The sequence below is a fragment of the Saccostrea cucullata genome, unplaced genomic scaffold (genome assembly GCF_032062105.1).
Source record: "Saccostrea cucullata isolate Sc308-1 unplaced genomic scaffold, CSIRO_AGI_Scuc_v1 ctg1, whole genome shotgun sequence".
In the NCBI taxonomy this organism is placed as follows: Eukaryota; Metazoa; Mollusca; class Bivalvia; order Ostreida; family Ostreidae; genus Saccostrea; species Saccostrea cuccullata.
The window spans coordinates 778,476-797,232 of NW_026920581.1; the positions used below are offsets into that span (position 1 = coordinate 778,476).

The following is an 18,757-nucleotide window of genomic DNA, read 5'->3' on the forward strand; positions in this document are numbered from 1 at the left end:
GAAAATTGTATATAAAGGGTAACTTTGGAGGGTGGATGGTGGGGAATGTCTATAAAGCATTGCCTAGTAAGATATTTGTGCTTATCTGAAATGTAAGTATAACTGCACCATACTGCACTCTGCTGCAATGCAGTGTAACACATTGTGGTGCTTAGCAAGTTATCCAATCAAAATAAACTTACTCAATTTGTTGTAATAGAATTAAATATCTGATTATAAACCTTCTATTATTTAGTGTTTTGAAAAGAAATAAAGAACAGACTGAATGAAATATTTCATGTTACGCATTGATAATTTTTTTTATCTAACGACTAGTTTGGCTATAAGCAAAAAAAAAAAAAAACTTAAATTTTCTTTTCAGTTAGTGCCTTCAATATCTTTGGAAAAAAACTGGATGAAATATTTATATACTTTGATAAGAATGTGACTGTTCTTTTTCATACAAATCCCAATTAACACTCCAACACATACATGTATGAGGGAAGACTCCTTCGATAAAGCTACGTATTGATAATTTTTTATCAAACGACTATGGTATGTGCAAAAAAAATCTTTAAATTTCCTTTTCAATTAGTGCTTTGAATCTTTTTTAAAACAAACTGGATGAAATATTTTATTAACTTTTAAGTAATTTTAAAATATGCGACTTTGTTCTAACTCTCCAGCACTTATGTGTATGTCAAGACTTTTTCCAACCTACGTATTGATAATTTTTTCATCGAGCGACTAGTTTGGGTATGCAAAAAATATTCCGAAGAAATGAAACACCTATGTGACTGTTGAGTCATTTAATTTTTATTTGCACGCATATTAATGCTTCTTATCTTAATAAAAATTTACTTACACTTATATTGCACTGTACAAATTGCAATGTCAATCAAAGGATAATAAGTCCGATTTTGTTTTAATTTTTTTTAAAATTAAAGATAAGGTTGAAACAAACACTTTTTCAAATTGATTTTTTTTTTAAGTTTAGTCTAAAATAAAGATAGCATTGCACTGCAACGCATCTCATTGTAATTGCTTAACGTATACTGTCTACTTAAAACATACTTGATCTATTTTGATTATGTAAAACATTAAAAGAAATATTACTTTTTCTGTTTGACAGATGAGTGAACAGTTTAAAATTCAATCAATCAAAGTGCCAAATTACTCTGTAGCACAATCAAAGGCGCTTTTCTGTACTGCTTAGCCAGTTAGCAGTACTTGTTTAGTGAGAGAAACTCACAATACATGTAAGACCAGATTTAACATTGCTAATAAGTGAGTGACTCTCTAGTCTTATATAGTATACAAGCCTGTTATTCGTTAGTTTTGCCTGAACATTTGCATAATCGTTTTGTCTACGTTGTTCAAAGGGGCATAAGTTGATTATCGAACTTTGTAAGAAACTTACATTATGCAAATTTTGCAACTTAGAATCAGCCGCAAGAGAAAATTGTATGTAAAGGGTAACTTTGGAGGGGGGATGGTAGGGAATGTTTCTAAAGCATTTCCTAGTAGGATATTTGTGCTTATTGAAATGTAAGTATAACTGCACCACACTGCACTCTGCTGCAATGCAGTGTAACACATTGTGGTGCTTAGCAAGTTATCCAATCAAAATAAATAATAAATAAAAAATAATAGAAATAAAGAACAGACTGAATGAAATATTTCATGTTACGTATTGATAACTTTTTTTAATCAAACGACTAGTTCGGGTATACGCAAAAAAACAAACAAACAAACAAACAAACAAAAAAAACCCTTAAATTTTCTTTTCAAAACTGTAGTAAGTGCCTGTAATATCTTAAAAAACCTGGATGAAATATTTTTAATTAAATAACTCCGAAAAATCTGGAATACTTTGACACGCTACCCGCTACTGAATGATTGTCCATATTTCATTCGTCAAAATCTTTAGTATTACATGAGGCCAGCTATAACTAGGTGAGAGGAAGTGGAGTCCAGTATCAACCCCCCCCTTAACTTTGCCATTATAAACATGTATTTCATAATATATCCAGATCATCAATATGGTTATGGTCCTCATTTATGAAGTCTAAAGACCTTTTTGGCTCATTAGGTATTTTATCTTTGGTTCAGTTGCGTCCCATCCCGTATTGAGTATACATTACTTACTACTTGTAGTAATAAATGTTTATTCAATACCTACGAAATAAAACATAAATTTTGTATTAAATTTAAAAATATTGATCACTTACATGTACATGTAACTAGAAATTCGTCTCTCGAGAGGTTCGTATTGAATATAGTAAGAAGGTGAAATCAGGAGAATATACAGGTTTAAATCATTGGGATAAGTTTTGATTCCAAAATTTAATAAGCTACATTCTTCACCAATCAAAGGGAGTTTCAGAGAAATGAAAGAAAAAGTTTGTACTGATAACTCTTAGATACTAGCATATGTACAATGAAAATCGCAGAACATTTTTAAAAAAATGGGATGCAGCGTTCATATGGTTACTGAACGAGTTATTTATTCGACATAATTTTCAATTACCTATAAAAATATAAAGCGACACATATATGAATATTTAAACAGATTTAAAGAAAAAAGAGCATTTATATGATTTTCTCGAGGAACGATCACGTAAATAGTTGAATATGAAATAATAATAATACTTTACGAGCAGGTTTAATTTTTCATTGAGTTGAAAGTGTATCTGTTCTCCTTTTCAGACGATATAATTTGATTTGTTCGTTAAATCCAGAAGGGGGGATAAGGCTCAAAACCTTTTTTTTCAAATTAAAATCCGTAAATTCCTCTGTCATCATACAATGGAAAAATAATTCGTAAATCACAGAAAAATATCAAATATCTTATACTATCGTTATTCATTGTATAATTTAGAAAAATTTTTATGCTGATATTTTTCTTATAGTTTTCAAATCGGGATCGAGATCCACCCCGATTTAGATTCATTTTCAGATTCGGATTCAATTCATATTCAGAAACATCTCTAATAAGACCTTTCCATGGATATAAATATTTTTACACGACCTTGACCTTTAAGTTAGACCCACTTTTAAAACTTTTACCTTGGAAATAACTTTTGAACAGTTAGTACTAGGGCATTCATAACTTTTGAATGCTTGGTGCTAAGGCTTTAATATTTCACATGAGTTCGTGTATAAGAATACTTCCCCTGAGTACCTTTTTGATCCCTTGACTTTGCAGTTTGATCCACATTTAAAAAAGAAACTTTGGCCATAACGTTTTTATGGCTAGTGCTTGGACTTTCATATTGATGAGAACAAGGTCTTTTGGTAAGGAATTTTTTTCACCCCTTGACCACACACAGGCACTTGTTTCGGAAATAAATTTTTAATCTTGGAGTTTGACTTGGATTTGAGAAACTCCAACCTCAAAGTCGCAACCATGGCCAAATTGTACGACCCTCTTCCATTCTGGAGAGAGCCAAATGCGGACTCCGGACCGTGGCTTGAGACGACGCTTCAACCTTAGCCAACAGCTATCATACCAAACTTCACTCTCATATACATCCGATCACCATTAATACTAGTAATGCATATTATAAATTCGAATTATGAAAGATTCATTAGGCTACATTTTAGTAAACGGTGAAATCTGGTATCATTGCATGCATGTTTTCAATCTTGAACATTTATTTGCATTTAAAGCAAGAAAACATTACTGCTGAGTAAACTTTGGTTACAATTACTTTTGACATCGCCTGATTTCTGAAGCATAAATAAACTCTCCATGGAATCAATCTTTAAAAGGCTGTCAGTTCGAAATCCCATCAGTCAGGAAAATCGTATATATTTAGCAAAAATTTATTTTCTTTTTCCCTCTTGTCATAAGATAGACCAGATTTAAATCAGGCTTATTTCTATATGATTGAAAGAGTTGCCATGCTATTCCAATCAATCTGGCATCATGCAAAAAGTTTTAATTTTGTCCCAGTGATACAATACGGTGCGTTTCTAAATAGGAATAAAGTATAATTAAATACCATAACATATATGATGTCTTATTTGTTTTCATTTTACAGGCACATAGTATCTGGGGGTGGAATGGAGGGAAAGGGACAGGGTGCTCCCCCGCATTTTTTTTTTACATTAATTACTTTTTAATTTTGAAGAAAAAAATCTTTAAAAGGCCGCTGTTACACCCCACCCCAGTCACAGTATTATAGTCAGATCAGGGTACTGTGGTAATGTATGAATAACATTTGGTTTTGAAAGAAGTTGGGACCCAAACCTCCTACCACACCCACCCCACTGCCCTTTTTCAAACAGAGAATTAAATTGATAAATATAAAATAGAATAAAGTTTGAAGAGTTTGTTAGCTGTAACTATTATGGAAGCAATAATTATGATGCACGTTTCTCTTCCGCCACTCGAAGTACAACTCCGATACCTTTATCAACTTTATAATTACCCCCTCCTCCCCCGGAATTTTAATTAGTTTGTAGTTTGAATAATGTGTTTCCTTTGTGTGTGTAGGTTGGTGCATGTTGATTATTTTCTCCATTCTTTATTCTTTGGATGAAACCCTGCTACTACCTATCTTCTCCCTAATGCAAGTAGCATGCGTGGCGCAGTGGTTAGAGCGTCTGCTCTAGAGTCGCAAAGTAAGGAGTCGATCCTTACGTTGCGGGTTCAAATTCCACTGTGGTATATGGAGACTGGTCCTTCGGATAAGACCGTATAAACCGCTTTCCCGTGTCGCATTAGATGCTAGCACGAAAAAGATCCCTCACTGCTCAAAGGCCTTGAGCGCCGAGTATAGGACAAAATTTGCAGCTCTCCACCGGCAAGTGGTGGCCTCTCCATATGAGTGAAAAGGGATGTTAAACAACATACAATCAATCAATCAATCCTTAATGCAAAGGATGAATCTTTATTTTTGCATTAATAACAAAACACTTTTATGAAATACATACTGATACCCCTATATCGCAGCTCAAGGTTACGGTTAAATAAATCCAATGTTATAGGCATAAGCTCAAAAAGGAAAGGTTTTGTCACAAGAAATGCGATCGAAATATGTACATAATATGCCAAGCCCATCCCATGGTACATGTACAATTTTGACCCTTGGCCACAAGTTTCGAATGGTTACGTCTAGGACATTTTAGTGCACGTTTGCCATTATTTATCATCTTTTGACCTTGGAGTTTGACTTGCAGTTGAGATACCTTAACCTTTGCCATGAGCTGCCATACGGGGGCATCAGTGTTTGACAAACTTATCCTGTTTATCTATAGAAATATTGTATTGTTATCATTATCGTTATAGTTCAACAGATGATGAACGGAATAACAATGAAACTGAGAGGAGCAAGAAACCGGAGATTACGATCCCGACTGAAGAGGAGTTAAAGAAAAAGTCTCCTAAAGCTTCCCTATTGCCTAGTCAGCCCAAAACTGCATTGTCTGATAGGTATGGCACGCCAAATTCACAAAAATGAGCTAAACATAGTTTCACAGTCGATAAACTAGGTTTATCGGTTGTAAACTATAGTTTACGGACTGTAAACTATAGTTAACAACATTAATCTATATTTTACATCCGTAAACCATAGTTAACGCGATAATATATGTTTCACATCCGTAAACTATACTTAACACTGAAAACAATCATTTGCGATTGCAAAACATAGATTATCTGATAAATACAGTTTCACGATTTGTAAACTATAGTTTACAAACCGTTAACTATAGTTAACGATCTGATAAATATAGTTTCACGATTTATGAAACTATGATTAACAACTCTTAACTATAGTTTACGATTGTAAACTATAGTTTACAAACGTAAATCTATGTTTATCAACAAAATTTATTGTTAACGCTTTATTACAGACAGATAAACTTAGATTATCATTCGTAAACTATAGTTTACGACCGTTAAATATAGTTTTACATATGAAAACTATAGTTAACGAATTGTTTTAGTTAACGGCTTGTAAACTATAGTTTACAGTCGATAAACTTAGTTTATCAACTGTGAAATTATGTTTAGCTCATTTTTGTGAATTTGGCGTGCCATAGATAGGTATACAAATGTAATTTTACAGATAAACTTTGTAACTGGGTAAAAACCTAAGAATGTTATGCTTATAACACAAATTCTTGCACATTTTATTGACAGACTTTGTTATATGCATAGATTCATAATTGACAAGATGGGGGAAAATAGATGATATGGAGAAAAGAATATCTAATAGTATTTCTTACTTTTCTGCCTTTAACAAATTATCTTACAGCACAAATATCGGTGGAATTGCAGTTAATAAAACTTCTCCGAATTCCAAAGAGCATGCACCCTCTAGGTAAAATATATCTTATTAACCGATATTAATAAACTGTTCCTAACGGGCCCAGTTGAACCGTTTATACTGTAGGTACTTCTTTTACAGATCCCCAGAAAGATTGCACATTGATAAATCCCCGGTCCCGGTGCAATACAAGATACATTCTTTGTCTGTTGAAAAGTCACAAAAGCCCATCAAGTACAAGACCCCTTCCCCTGTCTCACGTAAATCTTCCCGCTCTACGAGATTTGAGTCGCCAGAAAGGACGCCCTTACAAGGGAGATCACCCACATATACACCGGACAGAAAGAGGTCATCTCAACATAGGTCAAAGTCAAGAAGTCACTCAAGGTCACGCAGTAGGTCAAAGAGAAGAAGGTTTGTATTGCTGAGAACTCAAAATTTAATTTGTTTGAGGAGATTTTTTTTTTTTAAAAGAAAACTGTATCTAAATTAATGGTACTGGAATTCGGTCGATTTGATAAGTTGTTCCCAGTGTTGTGTGCAGTTTTGTGTCATCGTTCTATCAAGGCATCAATATAGAACTGGATTTTTGAAATTTGTATCGTATTTTTCTGCGTCGTTGTGATCCTTTGGGTGATGTTTTAGGGGGTAAAAGGTATATTTTTAATGCACAGAGTGTACAGAAATATGCGTTAACGGAAACACTTTGACAGATTGGAAACAAATCTTTACGTCTTTTGTTGTTGTCTTACCTAAAGAACCTAAGTAGATTACACTAACTTTTTCATGCAAACACTGCCATAATAATCCATTCTTTATAGGAGTTACTCTTGGTCACACAGTCCCTCCAGAAGCTACAGCAGGAGTGTTTCCAGGAGTCCATCCCAGAGGAGGGAGTCCCGAAGTCCATCCATCCGACGGAGGAAAGGTTCCCCTAGTCACCTGGACAAACGCAGGATAACAAGGTAGGAATTAGCATGACAGCGCAAAGATTTAGGTTCCCCTAGTCACCTGGACAAACGCAGGATAACAAGGTAGGAATTATGACCCAGCCAGAAAAGGTTCCTCTAGTCACCGACAAACGCAGGATAACAAGGTAGGAATTATTATGACCCAGTCAGAAAAGGTTCCGCTAGTCACCTAGACACATGCAGGATTACAAAGTAGGAGTTAGTATGACCCAGCCAGAAAAGGTTCCTCTAATCACCTAGACAAACGAAGGATTACAAAGTAGGCATTATTATGATCCAACTAAGAAAGGTTTCTCTATTCACCTAGACAAATGCAGGGTTTCAAGGTAGGAATCAATATGATTCATCTACGAAGGTTCCCCTAGTCACACAGACAAATGCAGGGTTAAAAGGATCCTGCAAAGAAAGATACCCCTAGTCACCTAGACAAATGCAGGGTTACTAGGTAGGAATTAATATGATCCTGCCAAGAAAGGTTCCCCTAGTCACCTAGACAAATAAAGGGTTACAAGGTAGGAATTAAAATGATCCTGCCAAGAAAGATTCCCCTAGTCACCTAGACAAATGCGGGGTTACAAGGTAGGGATTAATATGATCCTGCCAAGAAAGATTCTCCATGTCTACTAGACAAACGCAGGATTGCAAGGTAGGAGTTAATATATCCCAGCCAAAAAAAAATTCCCTAGTCACCTACACAGCGGCAGAATAACAAGGTAAGAATTAGCTGCAGCACTGTAGCTCTCTGCTTGAGAAAATTCGGACAGATAAAGCAGAAAGCTACAGATCCAAGCATTGTAAAAACCTTCGATTTAAGCTACCGCTTTTTTGTTGCTCACTTCAGATAATTTTTAGCCGGGCTTATTGCTCAAAGAGCAATTGCCGGCTTATGCGATCCTGTTCAAGGCGGGATGTTGACCCCATAGTCGCGATTTTAAAGTTACGTGCAAAAATATAGTTCTTACTCTCAACCGCTTTTGAGAAAATAAAAACGCTAAATAAAGCAACAAAAATAAAACGAAGTGTTATCTATATAAAATAAACATTAGTAGTAATGACTTTGAAAACTTCATAAGTCAAAGAACATAGTTCATTAGCGTAAGGATTTTTGATAATCAGTGTTACCGTAGTTCTCTACACATACGAGGTAAAGCAGGAGAGGGAACCAGACTGGCCTGTTTGTTTACATTCAGCTGCGGTACCAGATTAAAAATCGGACCGTAGTATTAGGATTGAAAAACTCACTGTCAGTGTCTTACCATTTATATTGATAGTTTTAAAATAATTTTTTCATCAGAATATAAACGTGATTCATGTAAGAAATCCATTCTACTCTGTAAATGAGCCCGGCTCTCTTTACTTCTGAGTACTTTGATTCTTGTAGTTTATGCTTTCCTTATCTTTTAGAGTGGTATCCGATAATTGACCATATGTTTTACTCCAATTATTGATACCTTATTTACCTTTCAAACACTTCTGTATGGTTTTGAAATGTCAGTTTAAAAAAATCCCATTTTACCGTCCGTAACCACAAATTAAACGACCTTTTGGAACAATTGAAAGGTAAATGAGTTATCAGGAATAGAAGTTAAATGTATAGTTATATAATTATCGGATACCATTTTTAAAGTGGATAAAAGCATGCAATACAAAAAATAATGCCTGAAATGAGCGACAAAAAAGCGGCAGCGTAAATTGAAGGTTTTTACGACGCTTGGATTTGTAGCTCTCTGATTTATCTGTCTGAATTTTCCCAAGCAGAGAGCTACAGCTCTGTTACTACGTAAGAATTACCGTATGGAGGGTTTCTTTAGCGGGTGGCACTTTGCCTGCTCAAGGGTATGACAATATAAATTTGGCGAAACTTTTTAGGCGGAAACAGAGTTACGTGACAAATATATGTTTGAATAACAATTCAAAAAAGAGTTTAAGTAAATACAAAACTAGCTGAAAGTTATATTGCTAATTCATCAGATTTATCAAAGTTATTTAACGTAGCCAAGAAAGGTTCCCAGAGTCACCTAGACAAACACATCTAATAACAAGGTGGAGATTATTAGGATCTAGCCAGAAAAGGTTATCCAGATCACTTAGAAAAATACAGGATTATGAGGTAGCAGTTTTTATGATCTAGTCAGGAAAGGTTTTCCTAGTCACTTGACACACGCAGAGTAATAAAGTAGAAGTTGTCATGATCTACCATGGAAAATTTCCCCTGATCACCTGCAAAAGCGCAGGATAAGAAAGTAGAATTAAGTACGGTCCAGCCACGAAAAATGTACAAAAACTTCTACAAAGGACTTAAGGCATTTGTAGAAGTTAATATGAAGCAGTCAAGAAAACCTTTAGAACTTACGTCATTTATAGGAGTAAATATGACCCGGCCACGAAAACCTGGGACTTTGGGCATTTGTAGGGTTAATAAAACTTAAAAACAAACACTTTTAGGACATAAGGCATTTGTAGGAGTTAATAATATGAACAAGACAATTGGAAGTCTGTCGTTTAATATCTAATGTGGCTGTCATCTTTTCATGAAAAGAACTGCGAAAGATAGTATTGTTCTCCCGCCTACCTCCAAGTAGTTTTCCAAAGTTAACATATTCGATGAATTTTTGATATTTTTTATAGATAATTATATGGATTTTCATAAAACATTACTTATTTTGGGAAAAAAAGAGAGATAACTATAAAATTTTGGTAAAACTTGTGTTTTTCACTATAGAAATCAACGAAAAACGGAAAATATTTTTCAAACATCTTTCCCCCCCGTGTCACAAAAATTCCTTTTTACAGGTAATATAAAATGTTATTTCACAAATTCATACCAAAGCTTTTTTGTGTGACACGGGGGGGGACATATGTTTATTGACCAAAAAAAACGATAAAAATGCTTATTTTTCATCAATTTCAAAGCGATATACATGTGAAACATTATATTTTATTGAAATATTTAAGTTTTATTTATTTGCCTAAAACATAAAAAAGGATATAAGGAACATTTAATCATATCCAAGACTATTTCAAAATATGGTGATGCTTGAAACTCCGATTTCAATGAAAAATATCGTCTACCCCTTTTTTTTCAAGAGCTGGAATTATGGATAATTTACTGTTTAGCGGTGGTATTAAGACAATTTATCAATTACCATTGAACTGTTCTTTGTTTTAAACAAAGATTTTATGGTAAAATTGCTATTTATATTGAATTAAATGGTTTAAAAATGAAGGCGGGAATCGAGAGTTAGCGTGCGTATTTCTTTCATCAATTTCAGAGTACCAGTAAAACTCGGTTATAGCGAAGTCCTGAGGACCTGTGAATTAAATTCGCTATATCCGTAATTCGTTATATCCGTATAACGAATTCGTATAACCATATATAGCGAATTCGCAATATGCATGTTTTCCTTCAAGTATTATTACAAAATATTTAAGGAAAGCAAATATTACAAAATATACCTTCGATATAACTAAGGTTTATTATGAATTGAATGTTATAAACAAATGCTAAAAGAAAACAAAGTCAGTTCAATTCATCAAATTTTGAGATCTTTGAAAGTTCATTATAAAAGATGTAAATTTCATTACACTTAACCTCAACGGGACTCAAAATCAGTTCGCTGTATCCGTAAATTCGTTATATCAGAGTTCGTTATATCCGTAAAATGTTTCAAAGATTTGTTAAGAATTTAGCCGGGGACCCAGAAAAACTTCGCTATATCCGTGAATTCGCTATATCCGTGTTCGTACTAAACGAGTTTTACTGTACATCACTTTTTGTGCTCAATAATTTTAGGTTTAACTTGCTTCTACTCTCTTTAAACAATGTTTTAAGATAATTTGCACTTTTTATACCGATAGGATACTAAATTCCACAAAATGCAAGCAAACATCGAATATCTGGTGTCGCAAGTATGGATGCTATCACCTAGATTTATATACAGACGAATATTCGTTGTTATAACAATATATGTTAAATTGCAATTTAAGAAATTTAAGATTATAGATTGTTATATATAGTTTTTAATTTCTTAAATTGCAAAACATTATACATGTACCTTTATAACAGTGCCAGGAAGCGGCCAGTGCCGTACTATCGGCCCACACCCCCCAGTCCCAGCTCTGACAGTGACGATTCCTTCTACCACTACCATCGCTCCAGGACTCCGACTCGACATAGACAGAGGAGCAGGAGCAGCAGTATACTGCACTACCGACGACGCAGCTGGAGCATAGATAGCGACAAGGGAATCTGAATCAATTTTTCAATCACGAAGCATTTTGTCAATAAATGTATTTATAGTTATTGGCCCTACAGATTTTCGCGTTAGATTTTTTTAAGAGTCATTGACAAGTGATATCATTTGATTATGATACTTTTTAACTGCTTCAGAACCACAAGACAAATTTCGATCAAAATTACCACCAAAAAAATCATCGGTTGAAAACATTTACAGGATTGTTTGAATAATGGGTTTGGAACCCTAATTTTCTAAAGGATTTGATTGAAGGAGTGGAAGCTGCACTATACTGCACTACAGCGATTTTACATGTATTAAATGAACATTATAAAGCAAATTCATCATTAAATCCACAATAAAAAGTCCAATTAGAAAAAAATAAATGTACGGAAAATGTTTTTTAATCTAATAAAAAACAACAAAACATCCATTGGGTGCGAATTGTACACAGAAATACAAAAATAGTTAAAATACTATTAAGAACGACAGGGCAACAAGTTGTAAAACTTTTTACAATATGTTTGTGAATTGAAAAGGTTGATATTCTGGGCTTTAAGTTTCGGGCCACATTTAGGATTTTTACTGTGTTTTCCTTTTTATTTGTTTGTTTATTTATTTTTTGATTTTTACTTTATACTGCATTCATATGTAAGGAAATTAATCATAGACCTCTTTTGTTGCACAATTTCACATCTTAGTTTTATGTAGGTAAGCAATAAAATGATTGTACAATTTTTATGGAGAATATTGAAATTAATAGGTTGACATTTATGGTTTCCTTATATGACTACCGGATATTATTAAATGTCAACAATTTTTGAAGACATGATGCTATTTAAATGAACTTTTACCAATGTTGTTTACTGATATATATGTTCAATAATTTACTGATACCAAAGACCTTAGGGTACCAATGATTTAGAATATATATCGCCTTATATGGTTATATATTATATATATTAAATGGTTATGTGCAATAAAGAAAGGGGATACTGTTACACAAATAGGTATCTGTGTCTTATGGGAGTTCATATACGAAATGACCTTGCAAATGAAAATGAAATGAAATGCAAATGATAAGAGAACGTTATACCGTATATCCGTTTTTTTCGCGATGATCTATTTTCGCATTTTTTTGCGATCATTTTTAATTCGCAAAATATAAAACACCTAGAAATTATGTCAGCTATAATGCGACATAAAAACATTACCACTTTAAACAAAAAAAATCTTCAATCGTAAAAAATAACTTAAGCAAAATATAAACTGTACTAATTTACCCCTTTTTCGCAAAATTTCCAACCAGCGAAAAAAAGGATATACGGTATGCTCTTTTTTAAACTACATGAAGCAGGTTTTCTCTATCAATTTTGTAGATATTACTTAGTGAGTATTTTGGTCTTGTGCTCTTGCACTATTTTCAGTATTTAAGAACTGAAATTTGAGGGGGGGGGGGGTCGAAAAATGTATTTGTCTCCTTTCATAGATGGTCAGGTATTTTATTTGAATTTAGTTTATATATATTTGAGTTTATATTAATAAAAGTATCTTTTAAATTATAAATTCACACATTCCTCATTGAGAATAGACTTCTTTTTATTCCTATTCATTATAGTGTTACATGTTTATAAAAAGATTTTTTTCTAAATTAGAGCAGTATATTTACAATACTTTAGACTACATTGTTTTATTTAAGTGATATGCGGCATACATATTGTGATAATTTGATACTCAGATTATTTTCTTTTGTAATATGTATTATATAGGTTGTTGTTTATTAGGTTTTTTGTGCAATATATTTATAATTTGTTCAAGTATGCTCTACTGCTAAATCTAGTCTTTAATGTGTGTTTTATTTATCTGAATTGAAAACTACTACAAGATTTCTTGAGCAGAGTGGGTTTTTTTTCATGGATCTGTCAATTTTTCACATTTTTCACTTCATAAGAATATTTTACTGATAATCAGAAATTATTTTAGGGAAGTTACAGTTGGTGGTGAGTATTTTTACCTTTGTTCAAATCAAGTTTTCTATGTGGGACAGTCTTGTTTTTTAAGTATTCATCAACTTTTCACACTTGATGAAAAGTTTGCTTATGAAATCCATTTGTCAGTTAGCTCAGCTGAGCTTTAAGGCTTTTTGGCCTCTTATTTTAATTGTGTGCAATATGAATTTGTTGTTTTCACTTCCTTGTTTCTGATAGACATGGATAATTTTCATCATGCATAATATTCTCAGTATTTGATACTGTTATGTGTTTTTTTAAACATTTTTTAAGTTGTAGTAATGTATTATTGAATTTGATGTAAAATGGTTTACAAGTAAAACAACATTTTATTAATTTTCTAGTCAGTGAATTCAGATACTGGTATTAGTATGAATAGTCAGGTACTAGTAGAGTTTACATGAAAATAATATTTCTCTTAATTATTCAGTCTGATCTTTTGGATTTTGAACATATTGTAACATTCCCATGAATGAAAATCCCTTTATATGTCAGTACCAAATGTTTTATACATTCCAGAGGATTTTGATGTACTAAACATAAACACTGTCTTCACTAAGACTTTTTTCCTTCATTTTCTTGCATTGCGGTTTACTCTGTGCATTCCTAAGCTTTTCACATTCCACTGTGTGTATTATCTATTTATTTCATATTTATTTATTTTGTAAGATAATTTTGTTTTGAATTAAAAAGATATTCATTAAGTTTGTTTTTATACTTTATACATTACGTAATAAAGAATGTACAGTTGCATCGATGACCGTAAGTGCCGAGTATAGGACAAAATTTGCAACTCTTCAAAGGCAAGTGGTGGCATCTCCATATGAGTGAAAAATTCTTGAGAGGAACGTTAAACAACAAACAAATGAAACACAAACAAAACACCAAATTTATAAAACTATTACCGGTATATTGTGAGGTCTGTTTTTGCCCAATTTCAATGTTTTTGTCACAAAATAACGCAAAATTGCTCTAATTTTCTTGTCTTAAAAAGATGAACAAAAATGATACACTTATTAAGAAAAATTTATCAAATCATTAAAATAAAAATTTCTAACCTCGTAGTACTATGATTTCAAAACATATATAAAGGTCGTAATTTTTTTATTTTGCATTATCGTAATGCATACAAGTAAAAATTAACATATTTTTTATTTTACCATAAAAAAAAAGTGAGAACCAAATGACACTGCAGTATATTAGAAAAAAAAATCAAAGAAATTTAAAGAGGAAAAATTAAATTTTCACTCATTTATATGGCCATGTATTATTTCTAAATAGACGTACTCAAAATTTTGCTTCAGAGATGCTCTTCTTTGGAGAAGTTCTTTCCTACGAGGGTCGTTCAGTAAGTAATGTAAAACACAGTACAATCTAATTAAAATTAGATCCTATACGATTATGTCATAACAAAATACAAGGAGTGTAAAGGATCTAATTTTAATTAGATTGAACACAGTATATCATAATAAATGTTGAGGCATTTGATTTTATTTTTTCATATTTGAAAAGTTCTATCAAAGATCTCCTAAGCACAGAAAATTCCACGAATTTTCATATTGTCTTCGCAAAGAAATTCATTTTTAAAGTAAGTATGCTCACTACACTGAGATGAAAACTGTTTATAAATGATCTCTGCCAAGAAGATGAAAATAAGAGCGTGTTTGAAAATTGCGCTTTATACACGAATCGCCGCAAACCTCATATTTAAGATATGATTTTTATAAGTAGATAAAATTAACTTTAACGCTGTATACTTTTAGACAGATTCAAAAATTCAGAAGAAATAAACGAGAGTTCAAATATAACAGTCAATGTGGTCAACTGAAATTTGTGGGGACACCAAAAATTATCGACTTCATGTGCCACATGAAATTTGAAAATGCTATATTTATACATGAAAAGACATTGTTAAGATACATTTAATCGTCACAGCATTTTGTAGAATTCTGAGAAAGGAAAAACATATAACACTTTTTCAATCAAATAAGTGCTCTATTTTCTCACAAATGTCCAAGAGAGAACATTCGTTAAATGTGCCAACTGTTTATTTAAAAACAAAAGTTTAAGCAATTTGAAGAATTGATAAACTTGCTTAATGTATGACGAAACAGGGGTGCACTTTTTATAGCCGTAAAATAAGATTAATGATAAAAAAAAATGTGGAATGAAAGAAAAAAGGTTGTCATTTAATTATGATAAAGAGAAGCAATTGCCCAAAAAAATGTTTTATTAGTATTCGTGTATTTAAAGAGGTCCATTAAAACATGTACATACATCCAAATGAAGGACTAGCAATGGTAAGTTTTATCTTCAAATTGCACAAAAGAAAGTTCAACAGATTTCCTGCAAAGGAAGTCCAAAATTCGGTGACCAGCATATTTTTCTTGTGCCTGACAACGCAGCTGCACATACGCTTAAGGTAATAAATAAGATTTTGAAGAAAAGAAAGTCTTTTCATTCTCAAAACACATGAAAACAAGCAAAGTAAGATTGTACAATGTCAGATATTTCATGGGAAATGATATCCAACAGTCTCTTTGGGACATCCCTAAAGATGAGTTTGCAGAGGAATTTTGTTTCGTGGATACAAAGACCTAAGACACGCGTAAAGGGTTACAGGAAATGCCTTGAGGGATTGATATGTATTACGTACTTTTCCTACTTTTGGAAATCATGTTGCATTATTTATTGAACGACCCTTGTATGTAACGGAGAAAGTTCATTCCTATGTAACGGAGAAAGTTCATTCCTATATGTAACGTTCATTAAGTCTACTTTGGATAAAAGGTAAAGAAGCGGCACTCAAGGATGTAAACTTTCAAATCTTGCTTCCGATCAGTGCCGCCCATATAGACAAACAGGCATTTGAAGTGAGGATACCACCTCCCCTTTAATTTAAATGCGCGTTACTTAATTTGTGGTTGCAGTTATAAGATTCATTGCTTAAGAAAATGCACTATATGCACAGGAAGTAATTTGAAGGAAATCTAATATTTTTGAAATACCGGTATCACTCTTTTTATCAAGGGGGGAGGCGGGTTCTCCACACAACAGATGCCTGAGGCTAGACCACAGGAACTTGTTTCGGAAATAAATTTTTAACCCATAGTATAATAATAACAATGTTATTATTATACTGTGGGTTAAAAAATTATTTTCGAAACAAGTGCCTGTGGGCTAGACCAAGAACTGAAATACTGTATACTTAAGGAATGAATTTTTCGCTCCCGTTGTATTTTACATCTTTCTCCCTCGTTGAAAAAGGGCGAACTTAAACCAGGGCAGACTGCATGAAGTCTTCAACAAAACTTTGGCTTGGCGAATTTAAAACAAAGCGAATGTATGCGTCTCGGTGAATATGCAAGTACCCGTGAAATATGAAAACCAAAGCAATGAATACTGCCAAATCTATAAACCAAAGCATCGACTTTTCAAAAGTTCTGACGTAAGTTTAATTTTTTTAAAAAGGGTCAAACTCCAAGGTTGAGGACAGAGGGTCAAAATAAGTGTTACCCAGGGAAAGCCTTTTCATAAGAAATACAGTTTGAAATATAAAAGCCCTAGTGACAACTATTTGAAAAAGTTATGGACAAGATTTAAGTTTTTTTTAAAAGCAGTTCAAATTCCAAGGTCAAAGTCAAAAATGTTGGTGTTCAAAGGAAGGTCTTGTGAAAAACTTTCCATGGCTACCATGATTGTTGACCCTTCAATCCTAACCTGTAGTTCGACTCACTCTAAAAAAAACTCTAATCTTTGTCATAAGGTTTGAACGGTATGTGCTTTTGTTTTCGTATTTCACAAGCACATTTTATATTCAATGCACCATAGACCAATTTAGGTCTACATATATGATTGAGCCTATAGTTCTTTCTTTGGGCAACAACAATTCTGATCATGTGAACTTAACCATTGATCACGTTAACCTTTGCCATAAGTTGCAATACGGGGGCATTCGTGTTTCAAAAACATAATTATTATCTTGTTTGAAATAACGATTCCTTAAAAATTCTATTCTTTTAATGTCAGGGTTAATAAAATTGCTGCATACACACAACAACCATCAACCGTATTTTAACCATAAATGTGTTATGATGTGGGTGAAAGTTATGAAGGTTTGATACATAATACACCCGCCTCCGACTCGTGTACTAATGTGTCAAATCCAGACTACCATTTCCTCATACTAATCATAACATCAAATGTATGTTTTTAATTAGTTTTGAAACGTGTTTCAAAAAATATACAACCAACCTCGTGAGTAAAAGTCACCAAGTAAACCTTATGACACTTGAGTAATCTACTTTTTCCCACATTAAAAATATATTTAGTTTCTATAGCAGTAGATATGCACTGTACATAATTGTAATCGGATGTACACGCCATCGCTTTTTCCTAGAAAAAAAGAGAGTTCGTTTGATCGATAATGACTATTAACAGTCTTTATATGCGTTGGTACTATGTTTGTACATGAAGGTAGATACTTTTATCATCGACCGATATATGGACTGTGATTATCTAGGATAAAGGTCTCAGTGAGATGGATACAAATCCAACTTTCTCGGATAACATCTTTTGTCGCCAAGAATCATTTGTTAGAATAATGACTGAAATAAATCCTGCTTTCCGCGTCAAATCTATTCCGCAGTATTTTTTTTCCTTTTCACACATCGCCTTCGTTAGCCAAGTTCGTTTCTTAAAACCACAGGCACCTGACGTTACTTATTTTTCTTTTAATAAAATAATATATACCCATACCTACCTAATAATACATTATTAGGTAGGGGTATTTTTTTTATTAAAAGAAAAATAAGTAACGTCAGTTACCTGTGCTTAAAACATAAACATTTGCAAGACATACTAGGCAAATATTTTCTTCGTAAACTTCAGTCAAAGAAATGTATAAAACGACAATGTAGTACTTGCCGACGTTTCTGGCACATATTGTCGCCCATTTGAATAAAATATCGGCGGCTATAACTACTAGTAATTTGTGCTTTGTCAATATGTATTTCGAGAAGATTTTAAAATGACTATTTCTTTTTTTTTTCTTCCCTTAGAATAATTTAAGGTATGACTCTTTCATTTGAACAAACTTTAATTCCATATATACATTTATATACATTTATATATTTTGGGAAACAAATTTATGGATACATAATACATCTATTTGAAAGAGAGAATGACAATTTTAATATAACCTTACAAACTTGCCCATCTTAAAACAGTTATTTACAAGACTCTCGTACATTCAGTTATATTTTCTCCATGGTCAAACTTCGGAA

General features: G+C 32.8%; 1 protein-coding gene across 1 annotated transcript in view; it reads left to right on the plus strand.

Moving 5' to 3' along the window:
• The window catches only part of LOC134251574 (serine/arginine repetitive matrix protein 2-like), a 26,421-nt gene extending 13,911 nt beyond the window's left edge, over positions 1-12,510 (plus strand). The window contains exons 5-9 of the mRNA XM_062733978.1: positions 5,276-5,419; positions 6,246-6,311; positions 6,399-6,671; positions 7,079-7,222; positions 11,295-12,510. Coding sequence (XP_062589962.1) covers positions 5,276-5,419; positions 6,246-6,311; positions 6,399-6,671; positions 7,079-7,222; positions 11,295-11,481 — 814 coding nt within the window. The 3' untranslated portion in view covers positions 11,482-12,510. The remainder of the gene's footprint in view (positions 1-5,275; positions 5,420-6,245; positions 6,312-6,398; positions 6,672-7,078; positions 7,223-11,294) is intronic.
• Positions 12,511-18,757: the final 6,247 nt, after the last annotated feature.